This window comes from Letharia lupina (assembly GCF_014066315.1).
Source record: "Letharia lupina isolate WasteWater1 chromosome Unknown contig_9, whole genome shotgun sequence".
Classification (NCBI taxonomy): Eukaryota; Fungi; Ascomycota; class Lecanoromycetes; order Lecanorales; family Parmeliaceae; genus Letharia; species Letharia lupina.
Window position 1 is genome coordinate 447,845 of NW_023502978.1, and position 18,021 is coordinate 465,865.

General features: G+C 45.8%; 8 protein-coding genes across 8 annotated transcripts; 3 read left to right on the forward strand and 5 right to left on the reverse strand.

Annotated features, from left to right (window-relative positions):
- Window positions 1–244: 244 nt before the first annotated feature.
- On the reverse strand, window positions 245–1,237 carry HO133_010613 (uncharacterized protein; the record flags this gene model as incomplete). Its single annotated transcript, XM_037301465.1, has 2 exons — window positions 245–1,113; window positions 1,168–1,237. 2 exons carry the CDS (start codon window positions 1,235–1,237, stop codon window positions 245–247), a joined length of 939 nt encoding a protein of 312 aa, XP_037153099.1.
- A 516-nt stretch (window positions 1,238–1,753) lies between these two features.
- HO133_010614 (uncharacterized protein) lies at window positions 1,754–5,020 on the reverse strand (the record flags this gene model as incomplete). The annotated part of the gene is made up of 2 exons (XM_037301466.1): window positions 1,754–2,494; window positions 2,543–5,020. 2 exons carry the CDS (start codon window positions 5,018–5,020, stop codon window positions 1,754–1,756), a joined length of 3,219 nt encoding a protein of 1,072 aa, XP_037153100.1.
- Window positions 5,021–7,361: 2,341 nt separating this feature from the next.
- Window positions 7,362–8,453, forward strand: HO133_010615 (uncharacterized protein; the record flags this gene model as incomplete). Its single annotated transcript, XM_037301467.1, has 2 exons — window positions 7,362–7,417; window positions 7,466–8,453. 2 exons carry the CDS (start codon window positions 7,362–7,364, stop codon window positions 8,451–8,453), a joined length of 1,044 nt encoding a protein of 347 aa, XP_037153101.1.
- A 325-nt stretch (window positions 8,454–8,778) lies between these two features.
- On the reverse strand, window positions 8,779–9,363 carry HO133_010616 (uncharacterized protein; the record flags this gene model as incomplete). Its single annotated transcript, XM_037301468.1, has 3 exons — window positions 8,779–9,117; window positions 9,176–9,259; window positions 9,328–9,363. The coding sequence occupies 3 exons, from the start codon at window positions 9,361–9,363 to the stop codon at window positions 8,779–8,781; spliced, it is 459 nt and encodes a 152-aa protein (XP_037153102.1).
- Window positions 9,364–10,123: 760 nt separating this feature from the next.
- HO133_010617 (uncharacterized protein) lies at window positions 10,124–10,978 on the forward strand (the record flags this gene model as incomplete). The annotated part of the gene is made up of 5 exons (XM_037301469.1): window positions 10,124–10,454; window positions 10,512–10,529; window positions 10,582–10,692; window positions 10,749–10,867; window positions 10,922–10,978. The coding sequence occupies 5 exons, from the start codon at window positions 10,124–10,126 to the stop codon at window positions 10,976–10,978; spliced, it is 636 nt and encodes a 211-aa protein (XP_037153103.1).
- A 331-nt stretch (window positions 10,979–11,309) lies between these two features.
- Window positions 11,310–12,000, reverse strand: HO133_010618 (uncharacterized protein; the record flags this gene model as incomplete). The annotated part of the gene is made up of 4 exons (XM_037301470.1): window positions 11,310–11,416; window positions 11,479–11,584; window positions 11,636–11,857; window positions 11,908–12,000. 4 exons carry the CDS (start codon window positions 11,998–12,000, stop codon window positions 11,310–11,312), a joined length of 528 nt encoding a protein of 175 aa, XP_037153104.1.
- A 2,103-nt stretch (window positions 12,001–14,103) lies between these two features.
- HO133_010619 (uncharacterized protein) lies at window positions 14,104–16,610 on the forward strand (the record flags this gene model as incomplete). The annotated part of the gene is made up of 2 exons (XM_037301471.1): window positions 14,104–14,134; window positions 14,197–16,610. 2 exons carry the CDS (start codon window positions 14,104–14,106, stop codon window positions 16,608–16,610), a joined length of 2,445 nt encoding a protein of 814 aa, XP_037153105.1.
- Window positions 16,611–16,760: 150 nt separating this feature from the next.
- Window positions 16,761–17,909, reverse strand: HO133_010620 (uncharacterized protein; the record flags this gene model as incomplete). The annotated part of the gene is made up of 1 exon (XM_037301472.1): window positions 16,761–17,909. One exon carries the CDS (start codon window positions 17,907–17,909, stop codon window positions 16,761–16,763), a length of 1,149 nt encoding a protein of 382 aa, XP_037153106.1.
- Between the last annotated feature and the right edge of the window lie 112 nt (window positions 17,910–18,021).

An 18,021-nucleotide genomic window follows, 5' to 3' on the forward strand; every position in this document is an offset into this window, starting at 1 on the left:
CATATCACCACCAAGGAACGCTGGTGCAGATGGTGCACCGTGCTAGACATGCAATAAGGTAAACCCAAACATATCGCTATCAGATGCAACGCCCGCTATGAAAAGAAAAGTCCAATGTCTTGTATACTGCGCCTATACCTCGCTATGCAATATGTTCCAAGGACCCTTTGACCGCAACTCGAACTTGCATAACCAACGGTTAGCTTTCCCAAATGGTATATCGATTCAATCCTTCCCCCACTTATTACCACGATCCAACACGTACAGGCAAATTTATACCGTAGGTTCCAGCCAAGAGCTCTTGCCTCACAGAATTTAAGTCTTCCCCCCGGTTGCCGTGCTGCTGTACTTGAGGCTGGCCACCCATCCACCCGATATTTGCACTGAGCTCATTCACAGCATCCTGAAGCTTCCCGTTCGCTTGCTGGTTATGCTTGGCCAGCTTCTGATCCCATCCTCCATATTGTAGTTGCATGCCTCCGGCCCTCTTGGCTGCTTCCCTTATGGCTAATGCCCAAGCTCCAGAGATTTCTTCGTAGGCGTTTTGCTTGTGTAGGCTGTTCTGGAAGGAGGACCAGTCCGGTAGTCTATGGATGATATTTGTTGCTCCATCGAGAAAGGTGAGAGACTGGAATGCCTGGGTTTCATTCGGTGGCAGGAAGTGTGGCGTGAAGTCGGCGAGAGCGTCGAGGAGGGCCATAAGGGATTCCCGTACCCGATTGTACGCATAGTCTGACGATGAGTCACCACCAAAGGGAAAGGAGGCTTGTAAAGCGGATTCGTAGTCCTTGAGGACGTTAAGGGCTGATGGAACGCTAGGCCTTGGTGCTGTGTGTTCAACTTCGGAACCTATCCCAGGATGCCTCGTGCAAATAGATTGTAGAACACCTCGTAGCGAGTCGGCGTCTAAGGTCTCTAGAAGCCTGGGCAGAGCGAGTGGTCTGCCCACAGGACCTGATCTGGGTCTCTTGGCGTGTCGATAGGCGGGTAGTGAGCGCGTAGCTGGGGCTGGAGAGTTGGAAGGGGAGGAGGACATTCTGTCTTCCGCTTGAGGCTCGTCGTCTTCTGCTTTTCGTTTCCGGCTGGCAGAAGCGGTGGGAGTGTAAGAAGACACTGTCAGATCAGTCAGCAGGAATTCCATGACAGGAAGGCATGGAGAAGGCGGACTTGAGTGGGAGGGTGAGAGACGTGGATTCGAAAGGTGGTGCGGAGGTGGCGGTGTAGCAAGAAGATTCATAGCTGCAATAGTAATCTATCAATTTTCACTCGGAAGATTCTCCAAGGGTGAAGTGATTGAGTTGAGAAGGAGGAAGAGGAGGAGGAGGAAGATGTGGGGGTTTATACTATTAAACGCTCCGAGTGTCGAATGCCCATCATTAAAGTACGGGTACCAAATGCTTGGCTTGGCTTGGCTTGGCACTTATTGGCTTGGCACTTATTCCAGACATATATACAGTAACACATTCCTTGTCACAAAGCCAATGTTCGAACACAAGACACTCACTTGTCCACATTTCTCATCTGTCACGTATCATCATTCTCACGCATGATCCTCAGGTTGGTATTGTACCCAAAGCCAAGAGTCTGTCCGGGGCTGCTGTCTTCATATTCACCTGCCAAAACGCATTTTCCGCTTTGCTAAAATCGCTTACAATTACGTCTGGTCTATCAACCCAAGTGCCCTACTCAGCACCATGGTCTCATCATCAAAACTCACAGACACTCTTCAATTAGCTTGAGATTTTCCAACACTCTAGAGATATAGCGACTGTGCTGCAACTATATCTCTCCTAACTTTGGTCAATGATTCTTCGAATTTCTTCTCCAAGTCATCACTACCCATCACCTTGGCAGCTTGGGCCATTTGTCTCAAGAGCTCCTCAAGTCTTCTGAAAAGACGAATGAGGCTGCCTTCATACACATCGGTCATCTTACATATCTCTGCAAATGACTTTCCATGTGCCCATGCAAAAACGACTTCCATGAGCTGCCACTTGAATGAAGCCAAGTATTCATCCTCAACTACTCGCATTTTGCTCTCGACAGATACTTTTGCTATTGTCCTTGCTTTGGCTTGAATTTCACGGAATGGCTTGGCAAGCTCTTCTTTCAACGCAGGCGCTTCGGACTTTTCTTCAAAGATGAAGCAGCTCAATACCGCTGCACACATTTCAGGCGAGAGTTCGTTGAAGAAGCGATCAAAGAGGAGTTCACTGAGTAGAAGCTCATCGCCGGTACTAATCTCGCAGGCGACGCGAGCTTTGAGCTGGACAACTTCGGTCTCGTTGATGAATCCGAAGCGGCGGAGGACACGCTTCCGGCATTTCAGCTCATCAAGCTGCATGATGGAAAGAGCAGCAGTGATTTGCTTCTTGACGTCCTTGATCTTGTCCGACATGCCGACTTTTTCGGCATATTGATTGTAGAGATCTGGTAGACGAGGAGAATTGTGTAGCGGATTAGTGAGCAGGTGAGACTCAAGCACTTCAATTTTCTGTCGACCATTAGCAGAATACGACTATTCCATGCGAGTAAAACGCACCCTAAGCGTGTTCTTGAACGAAGTATCTGTGATGCCCATGTTCTCGATAGGGTCAAGCACAGCTATCCCGTCCGGGAACCTTCGCTTCACCTCATCAATGGACTTTCTCGCAGTGTTCCGCTGATCAGCTGATTTCAGATCCGCAGGCAAGAAGATTCGAACATGACCAATCGACTCAACGCATGACAACAAGATCGGCACGACTTCCATCTTTGACTTCTCCCCGTCGATTGCTGGTTGGACCCCTTGCGGCAGATCCTGATGAGTTCGTGTGCCATTTGATGAGATGTCCGCTACTTGTAAGAGTACGTCTATGACATAGGATTGCTGCGGTGTAATGTCTTCGGCTTTTTGGTCCTTGCCAGGTTTTCTTGGAGTAAAATTGACAACGGCGCCCCAGCCAAAGTCGTTGTCGTTGTGCTTAATTCTTACGAGGCGGCCGGATTGCATGAACTGCAAGCAGTAGTTGGGGTGGTTGATGACATCGCGCATGTCTTTGGAATGACCATCCAACTGTTTTCGCAAGTCGTAATATTCCCGAATTGTCCCCTCATCAGCAATTTGCATGTTTGACCACTGCGTCTCTAGACCGTGCAGCTCTTTCTCAAGCCCTGATACACTTGCGGTGTTTTGAAATTGATAAAAGCATCGCTCGAGCATGAATTCGGGAGATATACCTTCAACCCTCATCAAATTCAGGATCATGTTGTATCCGAGATAGAATGCCGAATTCAGCTTATCTTGCTCGCCGCGAACGATTTCTTTGGCAATGGCAGGTTCCATCTTCTCGTCGATCATCATGATAACAATGCCTCGATCATCAAGACCACGTCGACCAGCTCGCCCTGACATTTGAACAAATTCGGAGGGGCTTACCCATCGCTGTGAGACCCCATCAAATTTGCGAACACTCGTGAAGACCACAGTCTTTGCAGGCATGTTCAGACCGATTGAAAAGGTTTCTGTTGCAAAGAGTACCTTAATGAGTCCTTCCTGGAAAAGAATTTCGATAGTCTCCTTTAAGATTGGCAGTAGCCCAGAATGATGAATTCCAATTCCGCGCTTCAGCAACGGAAGGATGTTTTGGATCTGTGGTAGTTGCTTGTCTTCTTCGGTCAGCATCTCCAGAGCGCTGTTGAAGACTTTCTCGACCATATCCTTCTCTGATTTCTCGTTGAAAGTAAGATTGCTCATCTGAAGAGCGTACGCTTCGCACAAATTCTTACTAAAGCTGAAGACGATGACGGGATTGTAGCTCTTCATCATGATCATCTTTATGATTTTGTAGATGTCAGAAGGGCCTTTCGTCCCGCCCTTGTTCAGCCTCTTGTCCTTGCCTCTGCCCTTTCGCTTTGCCATTGCGTCTGCAGGGTCATCACCTTGCTTGTCCGCTATAGTCGTCATAGCTTTGTTGAAATTGTCTTCGCGAAAAACACCCTTCTCGTCAACGATCAAGTGTATTCCATCGGCTCCAGCTGGGAAGAAGTAATGCTGTAAAGGGGTGGGTCGAAAGTCGGTATAGACGACATGCACGGGCTGACCGTGTGTTTTGGTAATCCATTCTGCAAATTGCATTGCATTCGGTATTGTAGCCGATAGAAAGACGTAGCGGACTTTATCGGGTAGGAGTATGATGGTCTCCTCCCACACTACACCACGGGCCTTGTCGCGCAGGTAGTGAATCTCGTCAAATACCACCCACGCCACTTCTCGCATGATTTCAGAGCCTCTGTAGAGCATGGACCGAAGAATCTCCGTTGTCATGACCAGACATGTTGCCGTTGGGTTGATAGTCACATCCCCAGTCATCAAGCCGACATCTCCGAATTCTGCAGCAAATTCTCGATACTTTTGATTGCTCAAGGCTTTGATCGGACTTGTATAGATGACTCTTTGATTGTTCTTCAAGCTCTGGGCAATTGCATACTCTGCAACCACGGTTTTCCCAGCACTGGTGTGGGCAGATACCAACACACTCTCCCCTCGTTCAATTGACGCTATAGACACCTGTTGGAAAGGATCCAGTGTGAAAGGCCATGTACGTGCTGGTGTCTCTGGAGCTTTATGTTCTGAAATAGGCACATAGCGGTATTCTGGGGGTAGAGCGACTTGATGTCTGACCTGATGGGACAAGACGACGGCAGTGCCCTCTTTTGCTGCTTGGAGCCCAGCAGATGCAGCCACTTCTCTTGACTGCTCTGTCTCGAACGTGTCTGTAACTAGGGGCTCTGCTTCGACATCCCTCCGCTGTCGCTTGGCCTCAGGTTGGCTATCTCCATTGGTTTCTTTTGTGGGCTTGTTATACCCTCCAGTCTCGAGCAAAGAGACTTCCTCGCCGCCATTAATGTTTCCGTTGGTGTCTTTAGCCTCTCCACTGGCCAGTCTCTTCTTGCTCTTGTCTTTGCGGGGCTTTTGCTTGCTGCTTTGGGGCTTTCCACCAGGCGACTGATCGTCGAAAACATCAAAGAGCTCATCCATTCCCGCAGTTAGATAGCGGTCGTAAATTAAAGAACCGTCAATTAGTTTGCCGCTGCAGTGTGGTATGATCGCAGTGTGAAATCAATCTTCATGTTTACGAAACTATCTACTAGCGTACAGTGGGCTGGTACAATGGTGTAATGGTTTTATTCTCACCCGTTGTGTTACGTAACGGTGCATAGTTCTTCCTTCCGGCCTTGGCATACTTCCTAATAGTAGGATTTTCTTTACTTCTTAGCTAGCCATCAATCCATCACAATAGAAGAATCCCATTCGTGTGCCTTGTCTTCGTTTTGTCTTTCTTTCTTGCTGAGCCTGAATTATACTGAGGAACGGATTCTCACTATTTCTTGATAATATCAAGAAGAATCCACTTTCGCGAATACGTTTTCTTTCATGCTTTTATACGACTGTTTTCCCTTATCTAAAATATGCTTACTTCTTTCTTTCGATATTTACCTAATAGTACTATCAAGAATCTTTCGATACATGATTTTTTTTTTCGAGGAGCTTATAATTACTCCGTATGAGGGCGCTGTAGGATTTTTTTTAACGGGTTTCTTACGTTACGAGTAAATATATTATACTGTTACTAGAATTTACGAGAAATAATAGTTAAATCTAGTATTCTAATAAGATATCTATCGCTACGCGTAGAGTGAATTAAATAATACGTCAAATTTAGATAATACTATCTCTTCAAAGTTAACGACTACCAGGTATCGATAGAAGTCTAAACACCGAGGTTTACCCGGCTACTGAAGGCTTTCCACCGCCACCACACTAAAATAATTAGATATTCTTCTTAATTATCTACACCATATAATAAATATATCTTATATACCTTCGCGTAATCCTTCTCTAATTAATTATAAAGCTACTATATATTATAAGACTAAATTCTTTAAAATTATAAACTCTTAAGTTTTAAATTAATTAGTTAAAAATATCTATTATAATAAAAATATTAAATTTAATATAGACTATATATAGCTATAAAGATAAAAATTATAAGAATTCTTTAATATTAAATATTCTAGAAAATATCGTTTTAGACGTACTTTAAAGATTATAACTAAAATTCTTAAAAAAATAATTACTTTAATTAAGAATTCTATATATCGAGAGCAATTTCTTATCTAATTAAAATATTTTAAAATCGATATTAGCGAATAAATACTTTAACGATTATTATAAGCTTAAATTAATAATACTTAGCTATATAAATATATTTAAATTAAAATAATTAGCGAGTTAAATTTAAAAGAGCGTTAAAAATATAATATATAATATCTCGAGTAAATAATAGACGATTTTTAATAATACGTAATATTTATAAATAAGACTTATTATTCTTATAATATAATCTCTTAAAATCGTATATTACGTAAATAAGATACTCGCTATAATATTAAGAATCTTTAAAAACTATTAAATCTCGAATTATACTTTATTTACGTCTCGAAAAAGATCTTCTAATATTATAAAGAGATTATTATCTATTATAATGAGAATAACTTTTTAATTATAAAGATTTCGAAATCTCGCAAATCTATAAGACGTTTTAAATATAAAATTATTCTAAAATATAAATAACGTATTAAAGATTAAAAAGAATTATTACTATACGATCTCGAGATTAAAGAATCTAATAATTTAATAACTTAAGAATATTATATTAATAAGCTTCTATTAAATTATATCGAAAAGATATATTATTTATATATATAATTTAATTAAGATATCTTAATAAAGAATAATAATAGAAGTTATAATAAGAAATCTAGATTAATTAAACGAGCTAATTAATTATATAAGACTAATTAAATTAAAATACTTAAATATTTAACTCAATTATATAACTTAAATTCGAAAGAGAATATTTAAAATATATATAAGACTAGAGTTTATTATCGAGGATATTAAAATAAGACGAAATTACTATAGATCATTTTCGAGGAATTTAAAAAGATTTTTATATATAAAATTCGGGCTTATATCGCTAAAATATCTTGGCGATATTAATAATTAGTAGAAATAGGTAATAAATATATTAAATCGATATTATGATAATGTAATAAAGGAATATATATGGTAGATTCTTAGTTTTCTCTAAATGCGTGTAGTAGCCGGGTAAACCTCGATGTTTAGACTTCTGTCGATACCTGGTGGAGAGGTAATTGCTACCGGCTAATCTGAGCCCTGTACACACCGTCTCAACCACAAATGGTAACGCTGTGTTGATATATCAAGTCCATCTACTCGTAGATACGGTACTTTTTTCGCTCTGTGTGATTTGATGAGCGTTGATGAAGATTGGATGCTGCGCAACATCTTCAGAATGACAGAAGCAAAGAGACTGAGAATGGATCCGGGTCCATTGATTGGCACCCACAAGTATGTCTGATCTTGACTCATCGACTAAATTCTAGCTAACGTCTCTAGTGGTCACTTCCACGCCGATGAGGCCCTCGCCGTTCACCTTCTCCGCATGCTCCCCACCTACAATCCATCAGCCCTCATCCGCACCCGTGACCCAGCCCTTCTCTCCACCTGTCACACTGTCGTCGATGTTGGTGGCGAATATCACCCTGCTCAAAATCGCTATGACCATCACCAACGTACCTTCACTACCACATTTCCCTCGCGCCCAACCAAGTTGTCTTCCGCCGGCTTGGTCTATATGCACTTCGGAAAGCCGATAATAGCTTTAGAAACGGGTTTGGATGAAGGTAGCGAAGAGGTAAATATTCTGTGGAAAAAGGTCTACGAAGACTTCATCGAAGCACTGGACGCGCACGACAATGGCATCTCAGTCTACGATCCCTCCGAGACAAAAACCCTTCAAAAACGATTTTACGATGGGGGCATAGGCTTGGGCAGCTTGGTTGGAGATCTAAATGCCAACTTCGAAGATCCTTCCCCCACCATAAAGCCGGAGGAGGCGCAAGAATTTGAAGATGCCCGGTTCCTGCAAGCGAGCTCCCTAATGGGATCGAGTTTCTTACGAAAATTGCAATACTATCACCGTGCTTGGCTGCCCGCACGCACGCTCGTGCGTCAGACATATGTCGCTCGCAAAGACTACGATGCGAAAGGGAGAGTAATGCTGTTCCCTCGAGATTGTCCTTGGAAAGATCATTTGTACACACTCGAAGCGGAAAAGCCGGGTGAAGAGAAAGTGCTGTATGTTGTATATCCCGAAAGTGAGCATGAAGGTGCAAAGTGGCGTGTGCAGGCCGTAAGTGTGAGCAAAGATAGCTTCGAGAGCAGGAAGCCGTTACCAGATAATTGGAGAGGGGTGAGGGATGATCAATTGAGCGAGGTCAGCGGGATCGAAGGTTGTATCTTCGCTCACGCAAGCGGCTTCATTGGGGGCAACAAAACGAGAGAAGGGGCGCTGGAGATGGCAGAGAAAGCTATTGAGCTGTGAAGAAACAAAAGGCCAAATAGCAAGGCATAACGCGGCGTTTGATGGTGGAAAGCATTAAAGAGGTGTAGAATCTCACCATTTATCACAGCTATCTCGATTGGTCAAGTAACTGCCAAAGCATAGAACAAAGTTGCCAGCCATCGCCTTGTATGTGGGTACTCCGCAGTCCAACGACTCCATGAACACCGGCCCCAGCACTTCACCCTCCCTAGAGCTATTTTTGCAATAGCGAAGATCGTAACTCGTTGCCAGCGCTAAACCCACGCTCATTTGGCTTTTCATTCGCCACAAAACAATCCCCAAGCTTTGGTGAAGTCCTCGAAAGTCAGTGCTGCGACCGGATGGGCACCCCCTCCTTTGATGGCGGACTACTTGCACTTCCCCGCTCTGGGCTCTTTGGACTGAGCACGCTTCCCTCGTCCACGCTTGTTTCCCTCTGTAAGAAGCTGCTCTCTTTCACAGGGCTGCCGCTTGATGCACCAGGAATTGACCCATTGCTAGCACCGTTGCTGTTACCATTACTTCCACTGTTGGGGCCCGGTGAGGTCAGGTGGGGTATGTTCTCTGGTAGTGGATGCTGGCTTCCAATGGAAGTGACGCCGCCTTCAGATGCCTTGCCGGCTTTCGAAAGTGCGTAGTCGCCCGAGTCGAAGTACTTGCGCTCCTGGTCGAGTCATAATGTCAACGTCAGGAATTGGGGGCAAGGGGAGGTAGGGACTGACTTTGAGCTTGTTCTGTAGGAGGTCCTTCTTGTTGGGCAACTTTCCGTAGAGACGGAAAAGCTTTTGCTCCTCCTCATTGAGAGACTGTGGAATATTAGTAAAGGCCAACTACTTCGTTTGTTTTGGTTGGGTGTTGGTGGGTTGTCGCTCACGCTAATGTCCACCTTATTCTTCTGGTGAGGGTTCATAATGAGAGACCCACAATGGGACGACTGAGGAAACCTGAGGTATGAGGAACAGCAATCCAAGTCTAGCTGTAGCGGTAGCGGGATGACCTGCTCTGGATAGGCAAGCAAACCGAGCTTGGTAATCTGTCGAAGGTCCTAATAGAGGTACTACCTCGGATTCACCTCCGAATTGGCTATGCCAGCTTAGGGTTGACAGCAAGGAGAAAGTTCGAGATTTGCTTCGAACACGAATTGGCCCTTTTTTGGCAATACCACCGTTTGCAGATTGTAGGTAGCTAGTGGGAGAAAACCAGGACAAGGATAGAGGTGGGGGGGTAAATCTAAGGTAGCGAGCGGCGGAGTGGCTGGCAATGAGAGTAAAAGAAGGGAATGGAGTCTATGGATGGAGGTTGAGAAAAGTGATAGGTTGGAGAAAGGTAAGGTATTGTTGGCGAAAGTGAGCTGTGAGGGGAGAACATTTGTTTTGTGATCGACCTCATAGTTGACTATTGCGGCTTAGAAGTCTTTGTAAGCTCCCGAGAGATTCTTCCTATTGGTCAATTCTATGGGCTTTCAAGTCACATGCCCACCAAATATTTCTTGTCCTTTTTTCTTGCCTCTCTTTACACCTACCGCCTTTTGTATCCATGCTTCCTTAACCATTCATGAGTCTAAATCGATTTCACGGGACAACAATCTTGATTTGGCCGCCGGAAGCAGTTGGGGCCTTTACATCTTGAGAAGCTCGCTTTATCCGGACTCACGTCAAGTACTGTCAACGATGGGAAGCATCTCAGGCAAAAAAATAAGAAGCTATATCGTCGAGCATTTAGATCCCGAACTTGGGCCATGGTCGACGCTCGAGTATCGATCAATCGCTCAAGACTCTGCCAAAGCCGGCGTGAGATTCTTCTTGAGCTCTGTCCCAACAGTAATGTCATTGCCACCAGAGCTTCGAGATCTTGAATCCTTGACAATAGAGCATCGGAGTGTAGAGAAGCTTTTTCAAGAGGATAAGGGACGAGTATGCTTGCTTGATCCAGCAGCCACTGTTGAGCTGAGTCCGGAGGATGGGACTAAATTCGATGTCTTTTTGTTTGGAGGAATCTTAGGTATAATACCCATGGAGCAATCGAGATGAATTCTTTTGGGTTGATCTGTGGAATCAGGCGATGACCCGCCTCGCGGTAAGGAAGAAGGATCCGCCAGGGTATCACGTAGGCACTAAGTCAAGTACAGACAGGACATCTGAGCTGCGGAAGAAGGGCTTCAGTGGGAGGAGGCTAGGCCCGATACAAATGACCACAGACACGGCAGTACGTGTGACTCGGATGGTGGTGGAGCAGAAAGGTCACTGAACCATCGCGCCTATGATCTGTGCTCTAGAAGCTGAGTAGCTATTGTAGTACCCCTTAAGGACATACCATACGTTGATTATCCCGAGCTACACATCGATGAAAATGAAAGCACGGAGATGCCATTCCGCTACGTCAAGGACGCGGACGGCTCACCTTGCATGCCAGAAGTGAGTTGCAAAAGATTCAAGCTGGAACACCAGGCAAATTTTTGACTCGTACAGGGAATGGTGGATTTGATCAAGGCTGACTCAGAGAAGGGGTTTGGCGACTTGCTTTGAGCGACTTGCTTTGAGCGACTTCCACTGGTGGCCTCGATAGCATAGGGTGCATTACCAGCGACGGTGTTTGCTAATGAGGAACATTAAGTAGCTTGAGACTGCTCATAGGTCCGCTGGACTCGTCCCAGTGGACGCTCCTACTTGAGCACACGTGAGTACAGAAATAAGGAACAGTGGCGGCGTGCCTACCTTGCAGCCCAACACGTGTCTTGAACTTTTTTTCCTCTGAGGCTCGCAGGGAAATAGCTTTCTTGTTTTCACCCAAAAACAAGCCTTTCCTTTTTTTGTTGCGTCGAATTCTGCAAGTGATGCCTGAAAGCCCCTGCCTCCCTTACTTGGACGGAGTATTCTGAACTTGTTGCTGTCCTTCATACAATCCAGTATAATACCCTGCATAATACCAAGACATCATGAGATTCTTGAGGGCTTCATCTTTGACTAAACAGAAGTCAGTCAGATTCTCCTGTACGCTGATAGCAGAATGGGAGTTGAAATCTCACCACCATTGGTAACTGCATTAGGCATCCTAGGCTTTTCTTGTTGGTCCACCGCAGTGCTTACATTGGCTAGGCGTTCCTTTTGCTTAGACTCGATAGTCGAGGGCCCCTAACGACACATGAGCCATGCTAAATGAAGCTGCTTTCGTTGCGCCCTTACGTGAAAATTCTCTGTCGACTCTCCGTTGTAGTATGTCTGAGCGCTCTTATCCTCCTCCAGCTCTCCGTCTTCCAGCTCTTCTGATGGGATACCGTTGGTTTGCATGTCTGTCGCCGCTTTGCGGAGGTCGTCTTCAGTCATATGCGCGTCTTGCATTTCAACTTCAGCCTCCTTAATCACATCTTCGACACGTTCGCCGCGCGCATATATACTGTGATAGAGCTATATTGAGACTCAGCAAGAAAAGGGACGTGATTAGAAGTAGGAAGTACCTTGTATTCCGCGAGAGCATCATCCCAGGACTGTAGTAGAGCAGTGTCATCCCAAACTTCCGCTTGTGAAAGCTGCTTTCTTTTCCTTCCCATCTCTAGCAGGAAGTCGCAGAATTTGAAGGTCCAATGGTAGAGTTGAAGCTCCTACGATTTGTTCCCGGAATTAGCGTGTGCAAGTGTATTTACAAATTCTTGGCACGGAGAAAAATGCGCGCGCAAGAAACCAGCAAAGACGTCGAGGTATTCTTCTCCTGCTTTACATCGCATTTGCATATAGATAATAATACTTGAAGCCTTTGTATATCACTTTCATAAGATGTGACCTCAGTCTCAGGGCGATTTAAATACTTTTCTACGGTATATAGTAAGAAGGAGTCGCTGTCATAGATTTACGAGTGAGTATTTCAAGCATAGTGCTCAAGGAGGATATATACCGAATTAATTGATATAATATGTGCTGGGGCGCGGGCTTCCCAGTAGTGAAAAGCTTGCCGAGTACTGGTTTTTGACTGTTTAATTCTCAGGGAGACCCCCTAAAACCCCTCGGACCCTTCGGAGGCTCTTTAAGGGCTCTCCGTCTCCGAGGGCTTCTATCGGAGGGGCTGTCAAAGCAAGCTCGAAATTTGATTATTTTAGTGATATTTGATTGATTTCGAGCTTGCTTTGACAGCCCCTCCGATAGAAGCCCTCGGAGACGGAGAGCCCTTAAAGAGCTCCGAAGGGTTTAAGGGATTTTAAGGGGTCTAACCCTGAGAATCGAGAGAGATAGGGATATTTTATTTGATATACTCAGGGGGAGACCCCCTGAAACCCCCCTAACCCTCCGGAGGCTCTCCGAGGGCTCTCCGAGGGCTCCTGCCGGAGGGGCTCTTCTCGCAAGCTCGATAATTTGGATAAAAATCTTAGTTTTTAGTATATCTTTACGAATACTTTATCAAATTTCGTCTTCGCTACTTTCTTTAAAAGCGTATAATTAACTCTATAACTCTATAAATTTACTTTATTATTATTTATTACGTAACGTTAAAGGAATTAAATAGAATAAATTGATAAAGTTGATGTTCGAGGTTCAGCCTTATGGTGCTTCCTCTTTTGGACGTACCCGTGTGTACCCGCTTTTAGCTTAGAAATGAAGAAATAAAGTGAGTTTTAGCTTCAAAATCACGATATCTGAAGACCTGATTGGTCAACTTTAAACTTATGGTTGTCGAACATTTTGTGATTTCAGTCTTGAGTAATGAGAAAGCAAGCTTTCCAATAAAGCTCTAGCTTTATATGGTGTTGGAAGGTTTTTTCACCAATAGAACCGTATTTTATATGCAAAACAGCCTTATATGCCAGTAGTGCTTTACTGCTATCGCCGCTAGTTAGTAAGCTGAGAATTAGGGGATAGATAGCGTGTTAACTATCAAATTAGTACGCGCAAGGACGTATTTCTCCAGCATGTTCTCCACCTATTCACCTGCTACGAGGCTATAAAGAACAATCCCGAGTTGAATGCGTAAGGATGACGAAGAATGGTGGATATAATATTCGGAATAGTATAGGTATGTAGAATGGGTGTGGAAAGGCTGAAATAGTAAGACTGGGGTAACTGGAGTGGGTACTTGATTGGCTATATAGATGACTAAGTAATCTTTGTACCCTCTCAGAAATACCAGCTTTATATGACCAAACCCCCAGTTGTTTCAAAATGATCACTTAGAACCATGCTTTATATGCAAAACAGCCTTATAGTCAACTACAGCTTTATATATCAATTAATTCGGTATTTGAGGCTAATATTCAGGAGTTGGAATGGAGGCTTAACGAGGAGGGTGTAGAGGAGTTTGAGGACGAAATACCTTAGACTTTAGATAAATACGTTCTATGAGTTAAGGCATAACTCCATGTGAGAAGCATCGCCTTTTTACTACTTACCTACTATCCTTGGGGTCTGTGCGCGTTTTTCTCTGTGCCAAGCATTGTAGATACACTTGCACACGCTAAAACTAAGACGGCGCTAAAAGACGTCAGCCTTGGCACCACCACAACAACAACAACAACGCGAGAAGCAACATTACCACCTCTCCTAATCTCACCAAACAACATTTCACGTCCGAAACAAACCTACAGTACAACATAATTGAAAAAAGATTCTAGACCTGAAACCCTACATAACTCCCGCGTGCGCGCTTGAACCTTATCCTTGCGACGATGCCGAAAGCCAAGACACCCAAGAATCTAGGTGAAAATAGATCTAGATCCACCATCAGCAACAGTCCTTCTAACAGATGCTTGTATCAATAGTTGTCGACGGAACCGCGAAGCTTGCCGCTAAGTCGAAGCCCAGTGACAAACATGAAGCTCCTGATCTCAACATCGAAGAAGCTACAGTAGCATCACCAAGACCATCGCGTAAGCGCGCAGGCAATTACTTCGACTTTGATGATGACGCAGATGCGGAACCATCAAGCAAGCCAGCTGAACCGAAGGCTGTCAAGCCCAACAAAAAGACAAAGACAGCACCTGCTGGTAAAGAGGAAAGATCAAATCAAGTTGAAGCGAAGCCAGCCGAGACTGTGAAGAGAGGCAAGAAGGGAAAGGGTGCGAAAGATGAAGTCGCTGAACCACCAAGCGAGACGAGCAACAAGGGAGTAGAAAAGCAAAAGAGGCCAAGGGGGCCGAAGGTTGCCAAGGATGATGTGGCCGAAGAGAAGCCTGAGAGCTCAAACAAGTCGAAGAAGGCGCCCAAGGAGCTAACTGCAGATGAAAAGCCCAAGACCGACGCTACTTCAAAGACCGCCAAGGCTGAGACGAAGACGAAAGCCAAGAAGTCAAAAGCCGAGAAGGGTGCTGCCGAACAGGAAAGCTCTACCGTCCTTCCAGATGTTGCTATGGATGAAGGGCCATTTGAGACACTGTTAGAGTCGGGAAAAGGGCAGGCTCCTGGAGCTATGGAGAAGCAACCCGCTACTCGCCCTCAAGCAACAAAGCCTCCGAAGACTGCCAAGAAACCTGCCAAGGAGTCGAGCAAGATTGAGTCTGCTAAAGCTTCTGCTGCGGAAACAGCTGCCGACGGCGCAGATATTGTGGAGAAAGGGGCCAAGGCTGGGACCGAGAAGGTCAAGAAAGCTGCGAAATTTAAGGCTCCAGCTACCGAAACAGCTGCCGACGTCGCAGATATTGTAAGAAAAGGGGCCAAGGCTGGGACTGAGAAAGCCAAGCAAGCTGCGAAAACCATGGCTCTAACTGCAGAGACGCCCGCCGGGTTTGCTGATGTTATGAAGAAGGATGCCAAAGCTGGCGCCGAAAAGATGAACAAAAAAGCGGTTTCAAAAGATTCTAAGCCCGCCAAGGATGATAAGTCCGTCAAGCTCACAGCATCTACCGAAGAACAATCGAAGCCTGAGGCGTCCAAATCCAAGAAGCGCAAGGCCCCCGCGAGCGCAGATACTGAGATCGTGAAGACTAACATTCTCGATCCGTTGTCTGAGCATGCTTCCGCAAAGAAGAAACAGAAGAAAGCGAACACCAAGTCCAAATCCGTCGGAGATGCTGTAGGAGATGCTGTAGGAGAGCTCTTAGCAACAGCAACCGAAGGAGCCAACGCCGCAAGAGCCTCCATTGGAGGTCTTGCTTCTTCGATCATGGGAGGCGCTAGCGAAGCAGCGGAGGAGGCAACGGACGCAAAGGAATCAGCGAAAGCTTCAGCTAAGAAGGCCAAGGGTAAGGGCAAAGCCATAGCGGAGGACGTAGCTGAATCTTCTGGCAAGATAGCAGAAGTTGACGGGCCTGGGGACGCCGACTCGGAAGACGACTCGCACGATGAGCCGGACGACCAAACCACCGCCCTTCTCGCAGGCTTCGAGAGCGACGGCGACGAAGCACCCGTTCCGGGCTCCGGCTTTCAACAAGGCCAGGAACTCCCTCGGCTGCCTAAAGCGGAGACCACCGCAAAGAAACTCGAGGACGTCAGAAATGGTGCTAGCGAGGGACCAGGCGTGGTGTACGTAGGGCGTATTCCTCATGGCTTCTATGAGCATGAGATGCGGGAATACTTTTCCCAATTCGGCGACATCAGTCGCCTCCGCTTGTCACGCAGCCAGAAGAGTGGTGCTTCCCGGCACTACGCCTTTATTGAGTTCACTTCGGCTGGTGTTGCTAAGATCGTCGCTGATACGATGGACAATTACCTCATGTTTGGGCATATCTTGAAGTGCAAGGTAGTAGCAAAAGAGCAGGTACATGAGCAGCTGTGGAAGGGCGCCAACAAGCGTTTCAAAGCTGTGCCATGGAACAAGATTGAGGGGAGGAAGTTCGAGATGGGACTCGGTAGGGAGCAGTGGGCTGGTAGAATCGAAGAAGAGAAAAAGCGTAGGGCGTCCAAGAATGAGAAGACTAAGGAAATTGGGTATGAATTTGAGGCGGGCGATTTGAAGGGCGTTGACGAAGTGCCCGTCAGAGATGCAGCGAAGAAGATCGAGAATGGGGAGAAGGTCGAAGAGGAGAAGTCGTTGGTGACGGCTGGGGGTGAAGATGGCAATGGTCCTGTCGTCGTGAGCGAGGAAGTCAAGACTAAGAGAGTGAAGAAGGTTAAAGGCAGGGCAGAAGAGACCACTACCACTTTGGCAAAAAAGACGAAGAGGGCACTGGATGCTGGCGAAGAGGTGGTAGGTTCTGCGGTCAAGAAGGCCAAACAAGGGAAGAACGTAGCTGCCTGAAGGGTGCTAGATCGCTGAGCATCTCGCATCAACCATCTTGAATCTTGACTAGATGGAATGGAATTCTGTAACAAACAACACGCACACAGCAGCGCTGGGAATACTCGCCGGATATTAGCAAGCACATTATTAAATAAATAGTTCCCCGAGTTAGTGTTCCTCCAGTTCCCCTAGTGCTGCTGCTCCTCTTGCCATGATCAATCTTCGGTTCTTCTCCCACTTAATCCATGCCATGGCTTGAAGCAAGCAATCAGCCAAATCATCAAGCTTTTCCACCGAATCCTGCGCAACACCCTGTGCTTTGGATCCTGACAGCTTCTTCTGCTTCACCAACGACTTGCTATCTTTCCTCCGCTTCTTCCTCAAATATGCTTGACCCAACTGCGCAGCTGCTCCTTTCAATTCAAAGTGAGCTCCTTCATCCAACCATTCCGCAACTAATTCTATCTTTGCTGTCTTAGTCTTCGCGCTTTTGGAACCCGGTCCCTCCTTTATAGCACCCTGCTTGTTCGTGATCCAAAAACTCGATACCTTCGAAGGAGCAATCGGATGTACAGTCCCCTTCCATAATCCACGTTCCGCAAACGTTTTCAAGACAGCATAAACCATAGCTTCGAACATATTAACGCGCAAAGTCCATTCCTGCACTGCTGATCCACCCATTGATCTAAATCTTTGCCGTTCAATTAGAATGTGGGTAGGTTTTAGGTCCTCTAGGAGAGTGGTGATAAGGTCGTATGCATGCTGGGAGTAAGTTGCTGGATCGAACGCCTCCTTTGGATTTGAAATTTTGATCTTCCCTGACCGCTTCAATTCTTTGATCGCCTTGTTCGGCACCAGATCTTCAGCTTGCTTTGAATTGTCCAAGTCTTTAGAAATAGCGATACGAGTCCAATCTTCGACCACGGGGTTTCCAATATCTGTCGCAATCCCGCTGCCGGTACGAGGAAGGACGAGGCAGCAGTATGCGAGGTTGCGAATGCCCATATCTATACTGAGGATCCTGCATGGCTCCTGTAGAGTATCCCGGTGCTTGTAAGGAGCGACAGTTGCTTTGGGAAGATGGTCTAGCAGATGGGCGGTCAGAATAGGTTTGGTACCAGACGAATTGACGCCAACAGCTCTAGCTAAGATTCCGAGCTGGGAATTGGTACAGGAGCCGAGCCAGGATAATCGCGACGCCATCCATACTTTAATGGTACGAGTGTATCGATCAACCAACCAATCTCTCGTGGGAAGAAAGTTGACGATCCAAAGATTGCGTTGAGAAGCGACCGAGACCTGACGCGACCCAAGCATTTATGTGAGGTACTCCGTACCTAGAACACCGGGCCGGGCCGACGCCGCCCTTAGGGTGTGCTGACTGGTACTGGACAATGATTCGGGTCATTTCATCATCATTATCTACAAG